The 17,031-nt window shown below is 45.8% G+C and overlaps 1 protein-coding gene across 1 annotated transcript; it reads right to left on the reverse strand.

Annotated features, from left to right (window-relative positions):
- Positions 1-7,821: 7,821 nt before the first annotated feature.
- On the reverse strand, positions 7,822-9,414 carry LOC117259850 (trace amine-associated receptor 13c-like). Its single transcript, XM_033631630.2, has one exon. It carries the CDS (start codon positions 8,860-8,862, stop codon positions 7,822-7,824), a length of 1,041 nt encoding a protein of 346 aa, XP_033487521.2. The 5' UTR covers positions 8,863-9,414.
- Positions 9,415-17,031: the final 7,617 nt, after the last annotated feature.

Genomic DNA, 17,031 nt, shown 5'->3' on the forward strand with positions numbered 1-17,031 from the left:
CTCCTTGCATTGTGAGGAGGTTTTAGGTCTTGACATCAGCGGCATCCATCTCCCCCTGTGGCCAGCTCACTTGTCCAGCTGGGTATCTGATGACTGGTAGAGCGTACATGTTGATGGCTTAGGTCTTATACCTTCTATTTAGCTGGCTTCTTAGCACCTGCCTTACCCTGGATCAGTGAATTGACATCATGTTCACTCCTGGTATTCATGTACAGGAGATGGCTGATGACTGCGCCGCTTTTTCAATTCAATTTAATTGAATCTGTATTAATAATCACTCTTTGAGATGATCTGATTTAGGGGATTTAGGCCTCTGCAGAAATACAGCGGGGACAGCGCATCACCTTGGTATATGCAACACTTTATGGTGACTTGTGCAATGGCCTTGGGGTTGGCTTCCAGTGCTGTTTTCCACAGCCACATTGAGCTCTTGATGAATGTTACCAGTGTGCTGTTAGTCTTGTATAGTGCCAGGCACTCTATGTGTGGGGTATTGAGTTGTAGACTTTCATGTATTTAATCCAGGCAGTGCTCAGGTTGGTCTGCCTAGTCTTGGACTGTTGGGTGACTGCTCTGTCAACCAGTGGCTGGTTCTTTGAAGCTTTGGTGTTGTTTCCTATGCCCTTCTGAACTTTGCTCGTGTATTGACTCGTGCCTACTCAGCTTAGCTGCTGAGATGCCTGAGAGAAGTTTCCATGTTGTGGAGAGGCATGTTATCGGCCAGTAGTTCAAAGGTGTTAGACCCTTGTGGGGATCTTTCATGATAAGTATTGTCCTGCCTTGTGTTAGCCAATCTGGGTGAATGCCAGCTGCTTGCAGCTCACTCATTTGTGCTTCCAGATGATAATGGAGCACTGTTAGCTTCTTCAGCCAGTATGATGGATCATGTCAAACCTGGTGCTGTCCAGCTCTTCATGATTGATACTCATTGTTGGATGTCTGCCTTGGTGATGGTGACTGGTTCTTGTTTTGAGAGGTTGCTGTGGCCTGCTCTTAGGCCACCAGCCACTTGGCATCAGTGTTGTTTGATGTCTCTTTCTCTCTGATGTCCTTCTAGTATTGCTCAGTCTCAGGTCTGGGTGGGTTTGTCCTTGTGTTGTTGTTCCCTTGCAGCGAGGAGTAAACCCTAGATTGATTTTTGAACAACAGACCATTTCTTTTCTTGGCCTCTGCTTCTCTACTGTACCTCTTCAGCCTAGTAGCCACAGCTATGAGTCTGTGTGTGGCAGTCTCTAGAGCCTAACTTACTGACATCTTCTTGTACGTCTAATTCATCCAGGACCTGTCCTTCATGACTGCCTTATCCACCTCTGTTAGATCGTTAGCCCCTCTGAGCTTTCTTGATCTTGGCTTCCAGTCTTCTCCATGGGGCGCGCTCTGCATGTTGTGCTCTTAATCTTACACCCAAGTATCTCCAGGATTGCTGCTGTGGCATTTTTGAGCTCACTGGTTTGCCTGATGGTAGTAGTAGTGATAGCGAGAGGGGCTGTGTTAATATCTGTAAGCATCTCTTCTGATGGGACTTTGTCCATGAGCAGGGTAATCTTATGCAGGGATTGACTGTATTTGGTCTGTCCACCACCATCCATCTTCTCTCAAGTGTGCGCACTTACCGTGAGACCAGCGAAAGCACGTGAACACACATGAAGGCAGTGCCCATGTCTCACGGTTTCGCGCAAGTGCACACGTGAGCACAGTGTACAGAGAGGCAGTTAGAGTTACAGGCTACAATGAGGCTAAAAACAGAGTTCAAATGACGTTTTTACAAACAACTTTTTATGTCGGGGCTTCTGGACATTTGGATCACTACGGACGAGCAGTATGGAGATATTTTGTGGTTTCAATTATGTGTTCTTGAACGTTTTAATCTGGGGCGCCGTTACCCACTACCCACTTCCCCCTGGGATCTCCGCAAGTGATGTGAGGACTCTAAAACTTCACCAGAGCCTCACTCAGCATGAGTGTGAGTAGATAATGAATTTTCATTTTTGGGTGCACCATCCCTTTAATGTGCCTGGGTAGTGGGTGGAATTCACAGCCCACCTCAATCAATCAATTCAATCAATCAATTTTATTTATAAAGCCCAATATCACAAATCACAATTTGCCTCACAGGGCTTTACAGCATACGACATCCCTCTGTCCTTATGACCCTCGCAGCGGATAAGGAAAAACTCCCCCCAAAAAAAACCCTTTAACGGGGAAAAAAACCGGTAGAAACCTCAGGAAGAGCAACTGAGGAGGGATCCCTCTTCCAGGACGGACAGACGTGCAATAGATGAACAGAACAGATCAGCATAATAAATTAACAGTAATCCGTATGACACAATGAGACAGAGAGAGAGACAGAGAGAGAGATGCAGGTAATAACAGTAGCTTACAACAACATTATTGAAAGTAATAATATTATAGTTATAGTTCTGGCTACTGTGGTACAATATGTTGAAAGTATGTATTAATATCTGGCAGTATACATGTGTGACAATAGTCATATGTGTATAATAACAGTAGAAGTATGACTAATGACTAATGATGGCAGCAGCAGCAGCAGGAGGCATCTGGCAGGACCACGGCAGCAGCACAACCACACACGTCACGCTGTCCAGGCACCGCTGCGATATGAGTTAATCTGAGAGACAGTGGAGCACAAAGGCTCCGGAGAAGAAGCCGAGTTAGTGACATCCAGAATGGCCGAGTTAGCAAGATGCAGTAATAGAATACGAGAGAGAGAGAGAGAAGGAGAGAAGGTGCCCGGTGTATTATAGGGGGGTCCTCCGGCAGACTAGGCCTAAGTCAGCCTAACTAGGGGCTGGTACAGGGCAAGCCTGAGCCAGCCCTAACTAGCTTATAGGCTTATAAGCCTAACTAATAAGCTTTATCAAAGAGGAAAGTCTTAAGTCTAGTCTTAAATGTGGAGACGGTGTCTGCCTCCCGGACCGTAACAGGAAGATGATTCCACAGGAGAGGAGCCTGATAGCTGAAGGCTCTAGCTCCTGATCTACTTTTGGAGACTTTAGGGACCACGAGTAACCCTGCATTCTCAGAGCGCAATGTTCTGGTGGGATAATATGGCACTATGAGCTCACTAAGATATGACGGAGCTTGACCATTTAGAGCTTTATAAGTTAACAGTAGGATTTTAAATTCAATTCTGGATTTTACAGGGAGCCAGTGCAGCGAAGCTAAAACAGGAGAAATATGATCTCGTTTCTTAGTTCCTGTTAGTACACGTGCTGCTGCATTCTGAATTCTGAGTTTTTAAGGACTTACTAGAGCTACCTGATAATAGAGAGTTACAGTAATCCAGCCTAGAGGTAACAAAAGCGTGGACCAATTTTTCTGCATCTTTTCGGGTCAGGATAGGCCTAATTTTTGCGATATTACGCAGATGAAAAAATGCAGTCCGTGAGGTTTGTTTTAAATGAGAATTAAAAGACAAATCTTGATCAAATATTACTCCAAGGTTTCTTACGGTAGTGCTAGAGGCCAGAGCAATGCCATCTAGAGAAACTATGTCATCAGATAAAGAGTCTCTGAGTTGTTTGGGGCCAAGAACAATAACTTCAGTTTTGTCTGAATTTAACATCAGGAAATTGGTGCTCATCCACGTTTTTATGTCTTTAAGGCAGTTATGGAGTTTAGTTAATTGATTACTTTCTTCTGGCTTCATCAATAAATACAACTGAGTATCATCCGCATAACAATGGAAATTCATAGAGTGATTTCTAATGATGTTACCTAAAGGAAGCATATATAGAGTAAATAGGACTGGTCCGAGCACAGAACCTTGCGGAACTCCAAAACAAACTTTGGTACGTAAGGATGATTCATTATGAACGTCAACACACTGAAAACGATCAGATAAATAAGATTTAAACCAGCTTAGTGCAGAACCTTTTAGGCCAATTAAGTGATCCAGTCTCTGCAGTAGAATTTGATGGTCAATTGTGTCAAACGCCGCACTAAGATCTAATAAAACAAGTACAGAGACAAGTCCTTTGTCTGAAGCAATCAGAAGGTCATTTGTAATTTTAACTAGTGCTGTCTCAGTGCTATGATGCACTCTAAATCCTGACTGAAATTCCTCAAATAAATTATTATCATGGAGAAAATCACACAGCTGGTCTGCGACTACTTTCTCAAGGATCTTTGACATAAAGGGAAGATTAGATATTGGTCTATAGTTGGCTAACACCTCTGGATCCAGGGTGGGCTTTTTTAGTAGAGGTTTAATTACAGCTACCTTAAAAGACTGTGGTACATAGCCTGTTAATAAGGATATATTGATCATATCTAATATATGAGTGTTAACTAAAGGAAAGACCTCCTTAAATAGCCTAGTTGGGATGGGGTCTAAGAGACACGTTGATGATTTAGATGAAGAAATCACTGCTGTCAATTCTTGAAGAGAAATCGGGGAGAAGCAATCTAAATATATATTAGGTCTTACAGCTGTGTTTGAGGTTAGATAGGTACTATCTGAGGACAGGAGGTCATGAATTTTGCCTCTAATAGTTAGAATTTTGTCATTAAAAAAGCTCATAAAATCATTACTGCTAAGGGCTAAAGGAATACAAGGCTCAATAGAGCTTTGACTCTCAGTCAGCCTGGCTACAGTGCAGAAAAGAAACCTGGGGTTGTTCTTGTTTTCTTCTATTAATGTTGAGTAATAGTTTGCTCTGGCATTGCGGAGGCCCCTCTTATAAGTTTTGAGACTGTCTGTCCAGATTAAACGAGATTCTTCCAGTTTGGTCAATCGCCAATTCCTTTCAAATTTTCGCGATATTTGTTTTAACTTACGGGTTTGAGAGTTATACCAAGGAGCGAACTTTCTTTGCTTTTTTAACTTCTTTTTAAGAGGAGCTACAGAGTCAAGTGTTGTTCGCAGCAAGCCTACGGCGCTATCGACAAAATGATCAAAGTCGGTACAGGAAACCTCTGTTACTGAGGGACTTGGTATTGAATTTAACGACGGAGTAATCTTTTCCTTAAATTTTGCGACAGCACTATCTGATAAACATCTAGTATAGTAACTGTTGCTGAGTGGCGTGTAATCGAGTAAAAAGAAATCAAAAGTAATCAGATAATGATCCGATAGCGAGGGATTCTGTGGAAAGACTTTTAGGTTATCACTTTCAATTCCATACGTCAGAACTAGATCGAGGGTATGGTTAAAACAGTGAGTGGGTTCATGTACACCCTGACTGAAGCCAATGGAGTCTAATAATGAGATAAACGCGGTAGCCAGGGAGTCATTATCAACGTCGACATGAATGTTAAAATCGCCGACAATAATAACTTTATCTGATTTAAGAACTAAACTGGATAAAAACTCTGAGAATTCAGATACAAATTCAGAATACGGGCCAGGAGCACGGTACACTATAACAAATAAAAGTGGCTGCGAGGTTTTCCAGGTCGGATGTAAAAGACTAAGAACGAGGCTTTCAAATGAATTATAATCTAGTTTAGGTTTAGGGCTGATTAACAGACTAGAGTTAAAAATGGCTGCAACTCCCCCTCCTTGGCCGCTGCCTCGAGGAATGTGGGTATTATTATGACTGGGAGGAGTGGACTCATTGAGACTGACATATTCATCTTGACACAGCCAGGTTTCTGTGAGACTGAGTAAATCAATATGATTATCTGATATTAATTCGTTTACTAACACTGCTTTAGACGATAGAGACCTGATATTTAACAGTCCGCATTTAATTCTCCTGTTTTGTCTTTCTGTCACAGAAGAGGTTTTAATTTTTATGAGGTTGTTATGCACAACTCCTCTTTGTTTAATTTTAGATTTAAATAATTTAGGTGGTCGGGGGACAGACACCGTTTGTATAAAACTATGAAAACTATGGCTGGGTAACTGAACTAGAAGCTCAGAGAGGCGTATAGGACTGCGTCTCCGAGTCCTGGTCTCAACTCTGGGTTGTCAGGGTTTTGATTTACTAATAAAGTTTGCCAGGTTCCTAGAAATGAGAGCAGCTCCATCCAAAGTGGGATGAATGCCATCTCTCCTAATAAGACCAGGTTTTCCCCGGAAAGTTTGCCAATTATTAACGAAACCCACATCGTTTGCTGGACACCACCTGGACAGCCAGTGATTAAATGATGACATGCAGCTAAACATGTCATCACTGGTCAGATTTGGGAGGGGTCCAGAGAAAACTACGGAGTCCGACATCGTTTTTGCATATTCACACACCGAGGCAATATTAATTTTAGTGACCTCCGATTGGCGTAATCGGGTGTCATTGCCGCCGACGTGAATAACAATCTTACTGAATCTACGTTTAGCTTTAGCCAGCAGTTTTAAATTTGACTCAATGTCGCCCGCTCTGGCCCCAGGGATACATTTGACTATGGCCGCTGGTATTGCTAACTTCACGTTCCTCAGAATAGAGCTGCCAATAACCAGAGTTTTATCCTGAGCGGATGTGTCGCTGAGTGGGGAAAAGCGGTTGGAAACGTGAACAGGCTGGTGGTGAGCCGTGGGCTTCGGCTTGGAGCTGCGCCTCTCACGAACAGTTACCCAGCCTCCCGGCTGAACGGGAATTGCCGGAGGACAGTTAGCAGAGGCTAAGGCTATGCTATGTGGCTCCGCACCGGCTACAGGGGGCTGGCTAACTACCGCAGCTACTGAATGGTTTTCCATGGTGCGGAGCCGCGCTTCTAATTCACTAAGCCTCACCTCCAACGCAGCAAATAAGCTACACTTATTACAATTACCACTGTCGCTAAAGGAGGCAGAGGCATAACTGAACATTTGGCACACCGAGCAAGAAAGAGCAGAGGGAGAAGCCATCGCTAACTGTAAAGCTAATGTAGCTACCAAGGCTAGTAACGTGCAAACAACAGCTAAGAGATTAGCGAGAAAGTCGTAGAAAGGAGGAGAGCTATAAGTGCTTAAACAGAACCACTGTGGGTTAAGACTTGAAGTAGACGTTAAAGCAACTGAAGTGAGAAAGCAGGCTAGCAGAATTCACCAGAGCAGTACAGAGACGCTGTCACAGAAACACCGGAAATGACACAACTCGCTTACAGCAATACGTCAGCACGTCAGGTCAGTTGCGCCCTGCAGCTTCAGTGTCTGGTCAAGCCTTCCTGCAACCTTTGTTGACTTTTGGGCTTACAATTACTTACTCACTTTTAGTGAGAAAAGCAAAAGAAAAGAAGAAAAAGAAGAAGAACTGAAACAACAGTGCCACTGCTTAGACCCCTAATCACCATAACCACACGAAAAGCTATCTTCAATCCATGAATTAATGAGACACAATGTTATGGTTAACCATACAGAAAAAAGTACAGGTTTTGTCAGCAGACTATTTTATTTTCTGTCTGTATAGTACTGGGACAAAACACTTATACTTTAGATATGTTAAAACATATGATGCAGTAATGCACAATATTTGAATACAATTTTACATATGATCTAAAAGCATCAATAATTATGTATCCATTGTTTAAAGTTAAATTGATCAAGGGACATTGCTTTAATATAATTAGGTATTGATTATACGTCATTAGAGTTAAGCAGAAACTCTGACATGAAAAATAATGTCTATAAGCAATCACACACAGAGATAAACTTGAATAAGGGTCACTGTAAAATAATATATAATGTTGGACATAATATACCAGTAGTATTGTAATATAAAGCACAATCAGAGCAAAAGCAAAATTTGCATTTTGCGATTGTTGATAACAACAGCAAAACAAAGACCTTTTATTCCTCATGCAAGTGCATGCCCAAGAACTTGTTAAAATAATATCTTATTTGAAAAATGTTAAACAGTGCAGTTTTTGAGTGAAGCTGTGTCATTTAACAGATAAAGTCATGGTTGAGGAATTTGATGCAAATATTTTTAGAGTGACAATACAATAGAAACATCTTTTGAAGCTGGGATAAAAGAAGGCATAAATAATTGGGTTTAAAGTTGAATTAAAGTATCCCAACCATACAAATGTTTCAAAGATGGCAATAGGTGTACTGAAGGCAGTGTAGGCATCAATTGCAGAATTTATAAAAAAGGGCATCCAACAAAAGATGAATGCACCGACTACAATACCCAGAGTCTTTGCAGCCTTGTGCTCAGACTGTTTTATCAGCCCTCCTCTTGCTCTGTCTTGCTCTTGCTCTCTCCTCTTTGAACAATTGCTCATATCTCCAATTTTTCTTACATGCCCTTTTGCCACAATGAATACTTTAGTGTACAGACAAACCATCACAGTGCAGGGAAAGAAGAAGCTGATTACACTGTCTAAAACTCCCCAAAGATGGTTAAAGAGAAGGTTACAACTGCCAAGACAGTTTAGTGATGCCAAATAATCTTCTAACCCTGCAATGTTGGCCTTTGAGTACAGGAGTCCAAAAGAGTAAACAGCAGCCAGTGCCCAGCAAGCACATACCATAACCCAGGCAACTGGCATGGTGATATTCCTAGAATAATGCAGAGGATTGCATATTGCTTGTTTTCTGTCTACAGCAATGCAAATTAGGTGTAAGATAGACAGAGTGGTAAGAAACATATCAAAACTGGAGTGCAGCAGACAGAAATCATCACCATAGAACCAGCAGCCGTGAATGGTCCGGATGGTGCTGAAGGGCATCACAATAACACCCACTAGTAGATCAACCAGAGCAAGAGATACAATAAGGACATTGGTAGGATTATGCAACTCCTTGAAATGACTTATAGACACAATGACAACAGAGTTCCCTAAAATGGTAATCAGCATGCCTAAAACAAACAAGAAATAGAGGGCAACTTTTGTCCCCACACTAAAATGTGCCTTAATACACGAGGTGTTAGAGCCTGGAAAACAGTACTGTTCTTGAGAAAGGCCCAGAGTCATCATAAACCCAAAGACATATGCCAAAACCTCAGAGAAGACCCAACAGATCCCACGAGAGAGAGGTCCATGGGTGAAACACACAAAAATCTTAGTCTTGTAACCAAAGACACAGTATAGAGGCCTCCTACAAATCACCTGATACACCGTGCAATCCAATTAGAAGCCTGCTATTAGCATACATGTTAACATACAAAATTAAATAAAAAAAATAAATGAGTAAAAAAAGAAAAGAAATAAAGAAAACAAAGCACAGAAGAGTAAGATTTAAAAATAAAAATAATGATAGAAAAAACAGAAACCTTAAGGACAATCAAATGCCTTAGAAAACATGTGGGTCTTCAGCCTAGATTTAAATGTGTCTACAGAGGGGGAGCACTTATTTGAAAAGGGTAAGCTGTTCCAAAGCTTTGGGGCATCTTCTGTGAATGCATGATCGCCCTTCACCCTTAACCTGGATCGCGGGACTGTGAGAAGCAACTGGTCTGAGGATCTGAGAGATCTAGTGTTGAAAGGGGGCAGAGGAGCTTATTTGGGTGCTAGGCCATGTTTAAAAACAGAGTAAGACCTTAAACTCAGACCGATACTTGACTGGCAACCAGTGCAAGGAAGCCAGTACAGGTGTAATATGGTCTGTTTTCCGTGTACTACTTAGAAGTCGAGCAGCGGCATTCTGTATCAACCCACATACAGAGCATTACAATAATCCAGATGAGAGGAAATTAAGGCACTCATGACTATCCTCACATCATGAAATGAGATGATTGGTTTCAGTTTGGCAATATTTCTAAGTTGGAAACAGCAACCTTTCACTACAGAGTTAATTTGTTTGTCGAATTTAAAGCTGTATCAAAGATGATACCAAGATTTCTGGCCTGGGCATGAAGTTTGGGTGCCAAGGGCCCCAGGTGGTTTGCTATACCCTGGATGGAGTTGCGGGGGCCAAATAATACCACTTCTGTTGCATTATCATTTAGTTGGAGAGTTTTTTTGCCATCTAAGATTTCACATCTTGGAGGCAGTCAATAGGGACCTAACAGTGTCATTTACAACATCTATTGCATGTCTGTCCGTCCTGGAAGAGGGATCCCTCCTCAGTTGCTCTTCCTGAGGTTTCTACCGTTTTTTTTCCCCGTTAAAGGGGTTTTTTTGGGGAGTTTTTCCTTTTTCTTTTTCCTGGCTCAGGCTTGCCCTGTACCAGCCCCTAGTTAGGCTGACTTAGGCCTAGTCTGCCGGAGGACCCCCCTATAATACACAGGGCACCTTCTCTCCTTCTCTCTCTCTCTCTCTCTCTCGTATTCTATTACTGCATCTTGCTAACTCGGCCATTCTGGATGTCACTAACTCGGCTTCTTCTCCGGAGCCTTTGTGCTCCACTGTCTCTCAGATTAACTCATATCGCAGCGGTGCCTGGACAGCGTGACGTGTGTGGTTGTGCTGCTGCCGTGGTCCTGCCAGATGCCTCCTGCTGCTGCTGCTGCCATCATTAGTCATTAGTCATACTTCTACTGTTATTATACACATATGACTATTGTCACACATGTATACTGCCAGATATTAATACATACTTTCAACATATTGTACCACAGTAGCCAGAACTATAACTATAATATTATTACTTTCAATAATGTTGTTGTAAGCTACTGTTATTACCTGCATCTCTCTCTCTGTCTCTCTCTCTGTCTCATTGTGTCATACGGATTACTGTTAATTTATTATGCTGATCTGTTCTGTACGACATCTATTGCACGTCTGTCCGTCCTGGAAGAGGGATCCCTCCTCAGTTGCTCTTCCTGAGGTTTCTACCGTTTTTTTTCCCCGTTAAAAGGTTTTTTTTTGGGGGAGTTTTTCCTTATCCGCGGCGAGGGTCATAAGGACAGAGGGATGTCGTATGCTGTAAAGCCCTGTGAGGCAAATTGTGATTTGTGATATTGGGATTTATAAATAAAATTGAATTGAATTATACTCTAATAGGAGGTAAAGCTGAGTATCATCTGCATTACAATAGTAGGAGATATTATATTTATGGAAGATGGACCCTAAAGGGAGCATATAAAGGGCAAACAGGATGGGTCCCAAGATGGAGCCTTGGGGCATACCAGACGTGATGGGAGCAGAGGATGAAAACATGTTTCCAGATCTGACTGTGGCGTGTCCTGAAACCGGACTGACATTTTTCCATAATGTTATTATTTTCTAAAAAGGACAGTAGTTGAGCATAGACAGTCTTTTTCATGACTTTTGATAAAAATGGCAGCTTAGAAAAAGGCTGGAATTTTTTTTTTTTTTTTGCGGTTGCATCAAGGTTAGGCTTTTTCAATAATGGGACATACTACTGCATGTTTAAAGCAAGAGGGAACAGAAGCATTCGCTAGACCAGTGATTCTCAAAGTGTGGTATGCGGGCTCCCTCTAGTGGTATGCAAAAGAATCATTTGATTAAATATGAATAAAATAAAATAAATTTAAAACGTGAAATACTATCCAACATATTAGAATAGATGAAAATATTCTATCAACCGATGACAAGAAAACGAAAGGAGATACAAATTAAGTTAATACTTTTAAAAAGTTTGCAAGTGCTTCTGGGTAGCTGTAAGTAGCGTTCCCGCTGATATCGACGGTTATCCACCGTTGGTAGCCTACAGGCTGTGATGGGAAGAGGTGGAGGTGGTTAATAATGAAGAGTACGACGAAACTACTGTCGTGGCTTAAATCTGCGAAGGGAAGTGTGGATCAGGAGAGAGCGATAACTGAAGAGGGCGTGTGTGAACCGAGTGCAGGCGCTGGTTCTAACAATGGCTACTTTAGCGCCGGTGAAGCCAGCCCCAGAACATCTGCTAGCAACAGCAAGAAACCAGTGAGGAGATATGACGAAAACTACATTAAACATGGATTCATTTGGACCGGGAGAGAGGAAGAGCCCAGGCCGCAATGTGTGGTATGTGGCGACGTTCTGAGCAATGAATCCATGAAACCATCGCATCTCAAACGACATCTTACAACCAAACACACGGCACTTAAGGACAAACCAGTGGAATTTTTTTACGAAAACGTGATGAACTGAAGCAGTCAAAGTCCGCCATTCAGTCCTATGGTACACCAATAGCCAAAGCACAGGAAGCATCATATAGTGCCAGCCTCCGGATCGCCAAAGCCGGTAAGCTGCACACAATCGGGGAACAGCTGTGTTTACCTTTAGCCAAAGAGATGACACGGATCATGTGTGGAGAGAAAGCCACCAGAGAGTTAAACTTGGTGCCGCTTTCAAATGACACCGTGTCAAGGAGAATAAAAGACATGGCTGACAATGTTGAAAAGACACTGATTGAGCGTATTAAGAACAGTCGATATTTTGCCATACAGCTTGACGAGACTACAGATGTAGCAAATTTGGCCAATTTATTGGTTTATGTGAAATATGAATATGATGGTGCAGCTCAGGAAGATTTTATATTCTGTCAGTCACTTGAGACCAGAAGTACAGCAGAGCACATATTCCAGGTACTGAACGCGTTTATCCAAGAGAACGGACTGGACTGGAAAAAGTGTGTGGGAGTGTGTACAGACGGCGCGAGGGCTATGACAGGTCCTAACAGCGGGTTGCAGCTCGCATCCGAGAGGTGGCACCTGAAATGCTCTCGACTCACTGCAGCATCCATCGTGAGGCACTGGCAGTGAAGAAGATGCCTGATGACCTGAAGTCTGTGCTGGACTCTGCTGTAAAAACTGTGAACTTCATCAAGGCCAGACCGATGAATGCTCACTTATTTCATGTGCTCTGCGAGGAGATGGGCAGTGAGCATGTCCAACTCTTGCTTCATACTGAAGTAAGGTGGCTTTCAAGAGGAAAGGTGCTTTCAAGGCTTTTCGAATTGCACAGGGAGGTCCAGATGTTCTTGCAGGATACAAATTTCCCCTTGTCAGACATTTTTGAGGATGCTGTGTAGCTCAGTCAGTTGGCATATTTGTCTGACATTTTTTCATGTTTAAACGAACTGAATTTGGGACTACAGGGACTCTCCATCAATGTTTTTGATGTGCAGGACAAAATCAATGCACTGCTGAAAAAGTTATTTGAAATCAAAGTCAAGACAGGTGATGTTTCAGCTTTCCCTGCTTTGGAGAGTTTTCTGTCTGACAACGACCTGATGCTTGATGATGGAGTCAGGGAGAACATCGCTGCACACCTCGCATCACTCAGACAACAGTTCTGCAGTTATTTCCCAGTGATGCCTAAAGATGAAGCTAGCAGCTGGATGAGAAACCTTTTCAACATCGACACCTCTCACGTGGCCTCAGTGGACTTAACTGTTGTTGAGCAGGAGAGTTTAATAGAGCTGTCTTGTGATGAAACAATGAAGGCATCTTTCAGAAAGCACACTTTGTTGGACTTTTGGATAAAGCTGTACAGTGAATACCCTGTGCTTTCTGACAAGGCCGTGCGCTTTCTCCTTCCTTTTGCGACCACTTACCTGTACGAGAAAGACTTCTCTTCAATTGTTGTCATAAAAACAAAGTACAGAAGCAGGGTGGATGCTGAGCCAAACCTGAGACTGAAGCTGACCTTTACTGACCCAGACATTGCAGGACTGTGTTCACAGAGGCATGCACACCCATCATATTAAGCTCATGTAAGTTGTCATCAATGTTGTCGTTGCCGTCGTCGTCGTCTTCCTCCGCTTATCCGGGTCCAGGTCGCGGGGGCAGCAGCCTCAGCAAAGAAGCCCAGACAGTCCTCTCCCCAGCCACCTCCGTCAGCTCTTCCGAGGGAACCCCGAGGCGTTCCCAGGCCAGCCGGGCGATGTAATCCCTCCAGTGTGTCCTGGGGCGGCCCCGAGGTCTCCTCCCGGTTGGACATGCCCGAAACACCTCCCAAGGGAGGCGTTCGGGAGGCATCCTTACCAGATACCCAAACCACTTCAACTGGCTCCTCTCGATGTGGAGGAGCAGCGGCTCTACTCCGAGTCCCTCCCGGATGTGCGAGCTCCTCACCCTATCTCTAAGGCTGAGCCCAGCCACCCTGCGGAGGAAACTCATTTCGGCCGCTTGTACTCGCGATCTCGTTCTTTCGGTCACTACCCAGAGCTCGTGACCATAGGTGAGGGTTGGAACGTAGATCGACTGGTAAATCGAGAGCTTCGCATTCTGGCTAAGATCCCTTTTCACCACAACGGACCGGTTAAGCGCCCGCATCACCGCTGACGCCACCCCAATCCGCCTGTCAATCTCCCGCTCCATCCTACCCTCACTCGTGAACAAAATCCCAAGATACTTAAACTCCTCCACCTGAGGCAGGACCTCTCCCCCGACCTGGAGTGGGCAATCCACCCTTTTCCGGCTGAGGACCATGGTCTCAGATTTGGAGGTGCTGATTCTCACCCCAGCCGCTTCACACTCGGCTGTGAACCGTCCCAGTGAGAGCTGGAGGTCACTGTTGTCATGACCGTACAGTTTTTAAAGTAAAACGAAATGATTTTATTACAAACAATATAAAATTAGGTAATTGGCAACATAATCAAATACTAACTGAACTAACAAATAAACTAACTAAACCACAACATAATGCGCAGAGGAATCGCGGGCGCAGTGATGCAGCCGCGCCAGGTAGGTCACGGAGCAGAGCAGAGAAGACCAAATGTGAGGAGTAGTGCCAGCTCTTATACACCTGTGGACTGGCCAGGTCCACCCAAGTGTGGCAAGCCCCACCTACGACCTGCAGGGAAAGACAAGACAACACAAGAGAGGGAACACAGAACACAACAGCAGGCCCTAGAGGCAGGAGGCCGTCACACTGTTCGATGGAGCTAGGAGCACCACGTCATCCGCAAAGAGCAGGGACAAGAATCTCCCGTCACCGAACCTGACACCCTCCACCACTTGGCTGTGCCTAGAAATTCTGTCCATGAAAGTTATGAACAGAACCAGTGACAAAGGGCAACCCTGGTGGAGTCCAACCCTCACCGGGAATAGGTCTGACTTACTGCCGGCCATGCGAACCAGACTCGTGCTCCTTTGGTACAGGGACTCGATGGCCCTTAGCAGAGGGCCACCATCCCATACTCCCAGAGCACCCCCCACAGGATGCCCCTGGGGACACGGTCGTAAGCCTTCTCCAAATCCACAAAACACATGTGGACTGGTTGGGCGAACTCCCATGCCCCCTCCAGCACCCTGGCAAGGGTAAAGAGCTGGTCCACGGTTCCGCGTCCGGGACGAAAACCACATTGCTCCTCCTCAATCCGAGGTTTAACTATCGACCGGACCCTCTTCTCCAGCACCCTGGCGTAGACTTTACCAGGTAGGCTGAGGAGTGTGATCCCCCTGTAGTTGGAACACACCCTCTGGTCCCCTTTCTTGAAGATGGGGACCACCACCCCGGTCTGCCACTCCAGTGGCACTGCCCCCGATGTCCACGCAATGTTGCAGAGGTGTGTCAGCCAGGACAGCCCTACAACATCCAGAGCCTTGAGGTATCCAGGGCGAATCTCGTCCACCCCTGGGGCTCCACCGCCACGCAGTCCCTTCACTACCTCGGCGACTTCTGCCCCAGAAATTGGACGACCCGCCCCTGAGACCCCCGGCTCTGTTTCCTCACTGGAATACATGTTGGTGGGATTGAGGAGCTCCTCAAAGTATTCCTTCCACCGCCCGACAATGTCCCCAGTTGACGTCAGCAGCTCCCCGCCCCCGCTGTAAACAGTGTGAGCAAGTTGCCGCCTTCCCCCCCTGAGGCGCCGGACGGTTTGCCAGAACCTCTTTGGAGCCTATCGATAGTCTTTCTCCATGGCCTCACCAAACTCCTCCCACGCCCGAGTTTTTGCCTCTGCGACTGCCGCTGCTGCGCTCCGCTTGGCCCGCTGGTACCAGCCAGCTGCTTCTGCTTCTGGAGACCCACAGACCAACCATGCCCTGTAGGCCTCCTTCTTCAGCCTGACGGCTGCCGCGACTGGCCCCAGCGGCCTTGCGGCCACAACTCGCAACAGCCACCTCGACAATGGCAGAGCGGAACAAGGCCCATTCGGACTCAATGTCCCCCTCTGTCCTCGGGACGCAGTCGAAGCTCTCCTGGAGGTGGGAGTTGAAGATCATCTTGACAGGTTCTTCCACCAGGTGTTCCCAGCAGACCCTCACTGCACGTTTGGGCCTGCCAGGTCTGCGCGGCGTCCTCCCCTGCCACCTGATCCAACTCACCACCAGGTGGTGATCAGTTGACAGCTCTGCTCCTCTCTTCACCCGAGTGTCCAGAACATATGGTCGCAGGTCAGATGATAGGACTACAAAGTTAATCATTGACCTGCGACCTAGGCTGTCCTGGTGCCACGTGCACCAATGGACATCCTTATGCTCGAACATGGTGTTAGTTATGGCCAAACTGCGACCCGCACAGAAGTCCAATAACTGCACACCACTCAGGTTCAGTTCGGGCAGGCCATTCCTCTCATTCACGCTCCTCCAGGTCCTGCTGTCATTGCCCACGTGAGCGTTGAAGTCCCCCAGCAGAACAATGGAGTCCCCAGTCGGGGCACTGTTTAGCACCCGTCCCAGGGACTCCAAAAAGGGCGGGTACTCTGAACTGCTGTTCGGCGCATAAGCGCAGACAACAGTCAGGACCCGTTCCCCGACCCGAAGGCACAGGGACGCAACCCTTTCGTCCACTGGGGTGAGCCCCAACGTACAGGCAGAGAGTCTGGGGGCTATCAGAAAGCCCACCCCGGCCCTCCACCTCTCACCCGGAGCAACTCCAGCAAAGGAGAGAGTCCAACCCCTCTCAACGACTTGGGTTCCAGAGCCGGAACTATGTGTCGAGGTGAAGCCGACTATACCTAGCCGGTAGCGCTCAACCTCTTCCACAAGCTCTGGCTCCTTCCCCGCCAGAGAGGTGACATTCCATGTCCCAAGAGCCAACTTCCGTAGCCGAGGATCGGACTGCCAAGGCCCCCGCCTTGGTCTGCTGCCCAATCCACACTGCACCGAACCCTTCTGGATCCCTCTGCGGGTGGTGGGCCTGCAGGGGGACGAGCCCAAGTAGCCGGTTTGGGCTGGGCCCAGCCGGACCCCATGGGCGAAGGCCCAGCCACCAGGCACTCACCCATGGGCCCCAGCCCCAGGCCTGGCTCCAGGGCGGGGCCCCGGTAACCCTCCGGGCCAGGTACGCCAACTCTTGTTGTTTTCC

This window comes from Epinephelus lanceolatus, chromosome 4 (genome assembly GCF_041903045.1).
Source record: "Epinephelus lanceolatus isolate andai-2023 chromosome 4, ASM4190304v1, whole genome shotgun sequence".
NCBI classification, from domain to species: Eukaryota; Metazoa; Chordata; class Actinopteri; order Perciformes; family Serranidae; genus Epinephelus; species Epinephelus lanceolatus.

Bases quoted from the DNA above. Each gene is read 5' to 3' on its own strand.
- LOC117259850 (XM_033631630.2), bottom strand. From the start codon at position 8,862: ATGATGACTCTGGGCCTTTCTCAAGAACAGTACTGTTTTCCAGGCTCT.